The sequence below is a fragment of the Chiloscyllium plagiosum genome, chromosome 7 (assembly GCF_004010195.1).
Source record: "Chiloscyllium plagiosum isolate BGI_BamShark_2017 chromosome 7, ASM401019v2, whole genome shotgun sequence".
Lineage (NCBI taxonomy): Eukaryota > Metazoa > Chordata > Chondrichthyes > Orectolobiformes > Hemiscylliidae > Chiloscyllium > Chiloscyllium plagiosum.
Genome location: NC_057716.1, coordinates 66,600,508 through 66,609,912, shown reverse-complemented (window position 1 = coordinate 66,609,912; position 9,405 = coordinate 66,600,508). Strand labels below are relative to the sequence as shown.

The 9,405-nt window shown below is 39.4% G+C and overlaps 1 protein-coding gene across 2 annotated transcripts in view; it reads left to right on the top strand.

Moving 5' to 3' along the window:
* Positions 1 to 9,405, top strand: part of znf148 (zinc finger protein 148) — a 65,721-nt gene that overhangs the window by 23,492 nt on the left and 32,824 nt on the right. For both annotated transcript variants that reach the window (XM_043693961.1, XM_043693962.1), the window contains 2 exons: positions 1,115 to 1,465; positions 6,298 to 6,423. In XM_043693961.1, the coding sequence (XP_043549896.1) occupies positions 1,139 to 1,465; positions 6,298 to 6,423 (453 nt within the window). In that variant the 5' untranslated portion in view covers positions 1,115 to 1,138. The remainder of the gene's footprint in view (positions 1 to 1,114; positions 1,466 to 6,297; positions 6,424 to 9,405) is intronic.

The following is a 9,405-nucleotide window of genomic DNA, read 5'->3' as shown; positions in this document are numbered from 1 at the left end:
ATGACAAAAGAAAATAGAAAATGCATGTCTTTTTTTGTAATTTGCACAGGTGATGAAACAAGAAAACATGATTTGAAGAAGGAACTAGAAATGTTTTTGCCAACAAATTTGATTTGGAATATCAAATATAACAAGGGAATGGTGTAGATTGCCTCTGGAATTCCTCCAAACTGAAATATTTATATAACCAAAGATAACAATTTTAGGGTTGCAGAGTGAGATTAGATTAGCAAGGGGTGGAAAAGGAGACAACTCAACATTCAATCTGTGCAATCAATTGAAATTATCAGATGGGCAGAATAAGATAGATTTGGTATTTCTAATGTTGAAATAACAAGTTATGGTTGATAGAAAACTTCATGTGAAAAGCAATTTTGTATATGTGTTCTAATAATGTACTATGGATATTTTTTATTGTGGGTTAGTATAGACATAGAATTACAATGGACTTTGGAGAAATTATTAGGACACGGTGGGAGTGATGCCTCCCACGGTAGGAGAGGAGCTGATTTAGGAATGGGATGAGTATCTGGAGCTAGACTGTAGAATGACTCCACATACAAGTTGTGGGTCATGTATAAATGTTAATGCTGTCCATTAGGTTGTGTTTATTTCGGCAACACGTTAACAGTCACAGAATGTCATTAGTAATTGTAGGTGAAGTATTTTCAATGTGATCGACACAATGGAAAGAAGCTTGAATTAGCATTTATGGAAGAGATGTAAAGAACTGAATTAGGATGATAAGTTTGAAGACCTTTTAAAAGAACAGTAAGTTGAATTTTGAGAATGGAAAATAAGTGACCTTAATTTGCATTGTACTGGTGGCAATAGTGAAAGGGAGTAGTTAATTAAGTGTTCGTAGTAATGTCTTGATAGTATGTTGCATTCACATGTGGATCCATTTACTTATCATTGAATGCCAAACATAATAAATTACTGATACACACTATTCTTAATGGTTATTGTCGAATCAGGAAGTAATAAATGCAGTGGAAAGCAAGTGTATGAGTTGCTCAGCTCCAACGATTCAGATCTTTTATGTAATAATATATAATGGTCATGGTAACTTTTTATTGTTGCTAATGAGTTATCAAAATATATTGTCTTCTAGTTTTTAGAAAAGTTCTGCTGAAGAATGAATATTGAAGACAAGCTTGATCGGATTTTTCTTAAATGTGGCAGTATAAATGAAATGCAGTCTTCCAGACCGCTGGTTGTGGTGGGAGGAGTCCCGGATCAGCCCTCTGTACATATAGGAGCACAGGAAACCGTATTAGAAGAGAGGGAAATCTCTCATGAAGAAATTCTCCAACAAGAAACTGCTTTGCAGGAAAGTGCGCTCCCACAGGAGGAGCTTATTTCACATGATGAACTTATGATCCACGAGGAAACGGTTAAAAATGATGATGATGAGAATGATGGACATGAAAGACTCCCTCAAGAGTTATCGTATGAATTAAATGTAAGTGGTACCATTTTACTTAACCTTTATTTCCATGTGAGGGAATCCGGTTTGGCAACAGTGCATTCTTAGCGGTGGCAAGAATTTTATCAGTGGTTTTAAACTCTTCTTGCTTTATTTGGGCATAAGTATACAAAAGATGAGCAGGAGAAGACTGCCTGGTCTCCCAAGCCTGTCACCTCCTGGGAGAGGGGAAAAAAGTTTGCTTTTGTTTTATGTGTTGCCATGTTTTGCAAACAACATTATTTATTAGGTATTTTTCATATAGTACTCACTATTATTATTAAATACTCCAATAAAACTGGAGAATTCACTGTCTCTGAAAATGAAGGATCTAATTTCATGGTACACTGCCTTTTAGAGTTAACTTTTAAGTTTAATTTGATATTCTGTTGTAATATTTAACACATACTTTAGGAGTAGGCTACTCAATCCTTGAGGCTGCTCTGTCATTCAAGATGGCTGATCTAATTACTCCAGATTCCCATCCACCCTCTTGCTTATCAAGAACTTTCATCCCTCTACCTTAAAAATATGCAAAGGCTGTGCTTCCATTTTTGAGGAAGGGAGTTCCAAAGATAGCCCTTCGAGAAACAATTTTCTCTCTTCTCATCTCAGTCTTAAGTGTACTCTTGTTTTGAAACAATGACAAGGGGAAACAATCTTTTCGTTTCCATACTGTCTCGATCCCGCAAGATTTTATTTCTGTCAAGCCATCTTTTTACTTTTGTAACCTTTGTATACAAACCTAGCTTGTCTACCAATTCTTCATTAGACAACTATTCCATTTACTAACAAAAAACAGAGCTGCGGATGCTGGAAATCCAAAGTAAAAACAGAAAAAACTGGAGGAATTCATCAAGTCTGGCAGTGTCTGTGGAGAGAAAGCAGAATTCATGTTTTGGGGTCGATTGACCCTTCAGAAGGGTCTGAAGATTTTGAAGAAGGGTCGCTGGACTTGAAACGTTGTCTCTGCTTTCTCTCCACAGATGCTGCCAGCAGTGTCTGTGAGAGAAAGCAGAATTCATGTTTTGGGGTCGATTGACTCTTCAGAAGGGTCTGAAGATTTTGAAGAAGGGTCGCTGGACTTGAAACGTTGTCTCTGCTTTCTCTCCACAGATGCTGCCAGCCTTGCTGAGTTTCTCCAGTTATTTGTTTTCATTTCAGTTACTAGTTGAGTAAACTTCTGTTAATTGCTTGCAATGTGTATACGTCCTTCCCTGTTAGGTCATGGTATTAGGAATATACAACCAAGGTATGAATGGAGCTGTGACATACGTCAGCAGTCATGTGCTTGAATGGCAGAAAGGTGCTTAATGCACTTTGCGTGAAGTTCTATACATGAGGTTGTACATTGTGCACAACCTCTCAATATGAAACAATGGACAGCAAGTATGGTGCCAAAGGGTAGAGAATGGAAAGTCACAGGCTGTTGAGAGGCTCTGAACAAGCCTGCCCGACATTAAAATGAGCTGTAGCAAGCTTTGTTAGGGGATTCTGGACGGGAGGATGCCCCACCCTCTGGAGTTCCCAGCTAACCTGACTGGCCAGCAGCTCCTGTAGTGTTGACAGTGCTAGAGCTCCAGCATGGCTGCTGCTGAGACTACAACCTGTCTGAGGATGAAGGCCCCAATCAATCAATAAACCCAGGGAAGTAAGGGATAATAGGTGTGGCACCTTTGGAAACCTGAAGGGGGCGTACTGTGATGGATTTTAAGTTCCGTGTGGGAAGGAAGGAAGCATGACTTCTATCTTCTGGGTAATGCCCCCGATATGTGAAGGTTACTTTCCAAACAATTTACTCACTTTTACCCACACTTGATTAAATTAAAAAAAACTTCCCTTCCCGGCTGTCTGCTCACACCAATTGTGTTATGGTGTGTGCAGAGTAATATTGGGGTCAGTTGAACTGTTAACCTGCTAAGTTGGTCCTTATTTATTTATGGTGGGTGAGCTGCTGATTTTGGTTTGTGCTCCCTCTATGGGGGACGTGCTTGAGAGTGGGTGGTAAGGTAGTGGGCTGCACACTTTTATTTTATGTGCCTCCCCACCAAAAACATGGTCTGTAGCATGTAATTTCCACTCCATTGTTGCTAGATCAGTAACTGTCCTCTATATCAATATCAAAATAAAACAAAATCAGTGATTTCTTGCCCATGAGTAACCTTTCAGTTTGAGACCAGGTTAGCATCAACTTAACTTGACAGTTCTACTAATGTTGAAAACCTCCCCATTTGCTTCACAGGAATATAATCTGATAAAAATTGATAATGAGCCAAAATAGGAGAGAATGATTAGATTAGATTCCCTACAGTGCGGAAACAGGCCCTTCGGCCCATCAGGTCCACACTGACCCTCTGAAGAGTAACCCACCCAGACCCATCTCTCTCTGATTAATATACCTAACGGTATGGGCAACTTAGCATGGCCAATTCACCTGGCCTGCACAGGTTTGGACTGTGGGAGGAAACCGAGCACCCGGAGGAAACCCACGCAGACACGGGGAGAACGTGCAAACTCCACACAGACAGTCGCGCGAGGCTGGAATTGAACCTGGGTCCCTGGTGAGGCAGCAGTACTAACCACTGAGCTACCATGCTGCCCCTAAATGTGGCAGATAACAAAAAATATTGGAGGTAGGTTTAAGGAACCTCTTAAAGGAAGAGAAAGGTTTAAGGAGAGAGCTTTTGAGTTTAGGACGCAGGCAACTGAATCCATGACTGTCAGTGGAAATTAGTAAAGTGCAATAGATCAGAATTGTACAGGTGCAGAAGTCATGACAACTTGGAGGGTTGAATAATTCTACAGCAATGTGGATTAGTGAGCCTGCAGAATTGTTTGAATAAGAAGATGAGAATTTTAAATTGCGAATGAAGGTAGTTCAGTGATATGGTTAGTTTGTGGACAGCATTGCTTTGAATGTGCTTAAACTTACAATGGATTGAAGATAGGAGGCCAGTTGGGTGAGCATTGGGACAGCTGCAGATGAAGATAATAGTCTTGAAGTAGCATAAACCACTGCCTCCAGTTTTGTTAAAACCCGAAATGTCACTCCGCAAGTGCTTGCCAGAAACCATGCTGGCACTTTGCCTAATAATATCTGCAAGCTAGAATGATGTGACTACGACAAATGAGGAAGTATTCTTTAACTGAGTTGTACTGAGTTTCTTAGCATCATTAGGAACCCAGAAAGTTTTTGTTTTTACATGTTACGACTGAAATTTCTTTTATCCATACTGATGAATATTTGATGTTGAAATTAGTTTGTTATCATCTTTAACAGTCACTGAATGTCAGAATTGTTACAGCATAGAAAGAGGCCATTCAGCTCGTCGTGATGGCACCGGTTCCATTACCTGGTGCCAATCTCCTGCTTTTACCCCCTATCCCTAAGCACCATTTCTACCCAAATAATCATCCAATGCAATGAACCTGCCTCCATCACATTGCCAGGCAGGGTGTTCCGTACCCTAACTACTCACCGTGTGAAAACGTTTTTTTTTTCCAACATCATTGCATTGTTTGCCCATTACTTTAAACAAATGTTCTTCCTTTTGTTTCTTTTACAAATTGGAACAGCTGCTTCCTATTTACTGGATCCAGTTGGTTCATGATTTTGAAAACCTCTCTTCTCAGCTGCCTTGTCTTCCAAGGAGAGCTTCTTCATTCCATCCTCATATCAGAAGGTTTTCATTCCTAGAGCCATTCTTGTAGATGAGAATTGAGACGCACATAAAATGCATTTACTTGGCAGCATGTCTGATTCACTGAACACAGTGTGGACACCAGCTCAATTGAATTGTCTTACAGACCAATTATTTTAAAAGCCTCAACCAAAAATTACATAGATACATTGAGTATATATAGTTTGCGTTGATGGTAGTCTGGGCTTATTTGTGAGGGAGAAAAAGCATATTGGGTTGAGTTGATGACGAATGCGAGGCATTTTCAATTAAGTTAGGGCGCACAGTGGTTTAGTGGTTAGCACTGCTACCTCACAGTGCCAGGGACCCGGGTTTGATTCCAACCTTGGGCAACTGTCTATGCACATTCTCCATGTGTCTTGTGTGGGTTTTCGTCCGGTTGCTCTGGTTTCCTCCCACAATCCAAAGATGTGCAGGGTAGGTGAATTGGCCATGCTAAATTGCCCATAGTGTTCAGGGATGTGTAGGTTAGGTGCATTCGTCAGGGGTAAATACAGAGTCTGGTTGGATTACTCTTTGGAGGGTTGATGTGGACTTGTTGGGCCAAAGGGCCTGTTTCCACACTGTAGAGACTCTATGATTCTAAGTTAGATGGAATTGGATGCTACAGAATGAGTAAAATATAAAGGAAAAACAAGGGGTGCTGGAAATTGGAAAACTAAGTACAAAAATATGTAGTATATCAGTTCACCTACCTTTTCTCATTACAGATATCACATTTCTGGATCCATCTTTCTTTGGATTTATTTGATTTGTTTTTAGCATTTCCTAACATGAATCATTTTAAGCGTTCCTTATAACTTTGATACAGTATTATGTGCCATCATTTACTTTGGCCCAAATACTTGGTTCATTGCTATCATTTTCTCCTGTTTCAGAATTGTGGAGTTAAGTGGATGGTTAGACAGCAACTGTTATCGTATTTTTTGCAATGTTATCCTTAGTTAAATTTCAGTCAAAAGCTATCAATCTATATAATTCCCTCAAACATGCAGTATCTTTCCATATTTCAATAGCAGAAGGCATATGCTGCAGTAACTTTCATTAATGCTGTGCTGTAGTGGCATAATTTTCTATAATAGTTGAAGTCAATTTAATTTCTGAACCACTGTGTCTGTCATTCTAAAGGTAAATGTAAAACAGGAAATCCAATATGCTGATGAAGCTGGACAACTGAAGAAAGATAAAGGGCAACAAAAGGAACCAATAGATTTGCAAAAGAAGAAGAAACGGAAGCAACGTTCTCCATCTAAGGTAAATAATAATGCAACTTATAAAGAATAAATGTTTTCCAGCTAGTTTTCACACCTACAGATAAGGGAACAAGATACATAGTTCAGGAACACTTTGGCTTGTGAGGTTTGATTGCTATCATTTCTACTTCACAAAGAATCTAACCAGGGTATTTGACATTGTCATTGAACCAAACCAGTCATAATGGAATAAAAGACTGGCAGCATGAATGTGAAACAGTCTTGAATTTTCAGAAACTGATGTGAACAGTTGTTTTTCAGTTTGGGGGGTGATAGATCCCCAGGGGTCAGTACTAGAACCTCTGCTCTTCTTGAAATATGCAGGCATTCCACAGGTTGTGAGCGGGTTCTGTTCCTAAGTCCGCTTGCACGTCGATTTGTTTGCAAGTCAGAACACAGTGCAGGACAATATGAAGCAGCCTTTTGTAAGTACGGGAAATGTTTGTATGTCAGATTTTTAAAAGTACATGCCTGTATGGGTTTGCATTCATATCTGTGAGCATTCGTAAGATGGATTTATGTAAATCAGGGACCCTCTGTATTAATAATCGTAAAATATATGGAAAAGAGTAGACCATTGAATCTGTTTCACCATTCCGTGAGATTACCGTTGATCTTATTATGGCCTTAATGTCACTTCACCCATCTGTCCCCTATAATATCAATTCTTTGTCAATGATTAATCTGTAACTTTGTCTTGAATGTATTCAATGATTCAGTCTTCACTGCTGTCTTTAAGAGAATTCTAAAGCCCAACAACTGCTGAGAGAAGAACTTTTACTCTTCATCCCCAATTTTAAACATGCTTCCTAGTTTTAGTTTATCTCATGAGGAAAAACATTCTTTCAGCATCTACCTTATCAAGCCTCTACATTGTTTACATATTTCAGTAAAATGAACCTCTCAATCATCTAAACTCCAAGTGAGCAAGAGCCCAACCTGCTCAAATTTGCATTGTGAGAAAAGCCTTTCCTCCTAGCAGTCAGTCTAATGAACCTTCTCTGAACAGCTTCCAGTGAAAGTATATTCTTCCTTGAGGAGACCAGATCTTCCTTACTTTTATACCCAATCCCTGTTTGCAGTAAAGGCCAGATTTCAATTTGCCTTCTAATTACTTGCCATATTAGCATGCTAGCTCCTCGTGATTCAAGTACACAGCCATCCAAATCCTTCTGTATTGTAGAACTCTGCATGCTATCCTGTGTAAATAATAATCTGATTATGTAGTTTTTTTCTGCCAAAGTGAGAACTCACATTTTCCCAGTTAATATTCTCACTTTCTAAATTTTAGCCTCTAGCTTTGAGGTTTGATCTCAATTGGAGTATTGTGTGTAATTCTGGAACCTCTTTTTGGGAAAGATATGGTGGCATTGTGGAAAATAACTTTGAGAATGCTTACAGGGATGAGGAATTTCAGTTAGGTGGATGGACTAGAGTCGTTTTTCTTGGTGAAGAGGAGCTTAAATAGAAATTTGATAGATGTGTTCAAAATCATGCACAGTCTTGACAGAGCAGATGCGGAGAAGCTGGTCTCGGTGACAGAGGGCTGGAGAACCAGAAGTCTTTGATTTCAGGTGATTGAAGTGAGAACCACAGGCAGCATCAAGAAAAGCACTTGATGCAGCAAGTACTTAGTATATAGAATCCTATGCATGGTTGAATGGTGGAGACAGATTCAAACATGACTTTCAAGAGAGGATTGAATAATTATCCAAAGAGAAAAGATTTACTGGGCAACACTTTTATTTGAGTGGCTTTTGCAGTGTTCTGGCCTAGATCGAACAGCCTGAATAGCTTCCTTCTGTGCTGTAACCATTTTATTGTTCTAATTTTAACTCTGTGTGTAATATAGTTGAGATAAATGGTTTTAACTGTATTTCAAAAGGGTTTTGAAAAATGTAGCTGGCTTTAATCTAGTCAGCAGTGAATTGGAAGGCAACGACTGAGCTATAAACGCAGGCTTTAGTGATAACTTTCTCAATATACAAAGTGAGTGACCACTTTTAAAAGCTTAATTAATTTGAAAGATGGTGCAGAGAAAGTGCTTTTGCTATCCTGTTTAGAAAACAGTACGCTTTTTTTCATTTCTGTAAGCATAGTTTGTACTGAATATTATTCATCTTTTCTATATGTTTAAACTAATTTGTGTATTTGCAGTTTGAGCAGTCCGGTTAATATTCTTGTGCTGACTTGCTGAAATGATATTTTTCCATATGGTACTGCAGTTAGCTCAACGAGAGAGGCCTGTGATTTCTCTTTGACTCTCGATATCACTTCATTCAGTGACTTATTGTTTTTCATAAAGATTCCCTGGGAGAGTGGATGCTTATGTTGAATCCAAGTTGAAACTTTATGTAAAAATTCTCAAATGCAACAGTGAGATCAGAGCAGAAAGAAGGATGAAAAGAGAATTTCAAAATAAAATGTTTTTGTTTAGCAAGCTTTGAAAGATTTGTTTCTGTGAGATGGGGTAAATGTAATGAGCAAGTTCCCAGTGAGAATTTTCATTTGGAAGATATGAGCTGTGAGGTGTTACTGCGCCCTTGTATGAAGAAGCAAAATAATTCAGCAAGAGTTCCAACCCCTGGTCATTTTCCAGGTGACATGTGCTGAAACTTGCAAGTGTCAACATTGAATAAGAAGATTGGGCTTGTCAATTTTCTCAATGGCACCATGAAGACATGCACTTGTGGATCTATCTGATGGGTAAAGTGCTGCTTGAGGAATTAAGAGCTGCGGATATCTGTGGGCAAAATACCCACAGATGAAGCTGTGGGTGGCACGGTGGCACAGTGGTTAGCTCTGTTGCCTCACAGCGCCAGAGACCCGGGTTCAATTCCCACCTCAGGCAACTGACTGTGTGGAGTTTGCACGTTCTCCCCGTGTCTGCGTGGGTTTCCTCCGGGTGCTCCGGTTTCCTCCCACAGTCCAAAGATGTGCAGGTCAGGTGAATTGGCCATGCTAAATTGCCCGTAGTGTTAGG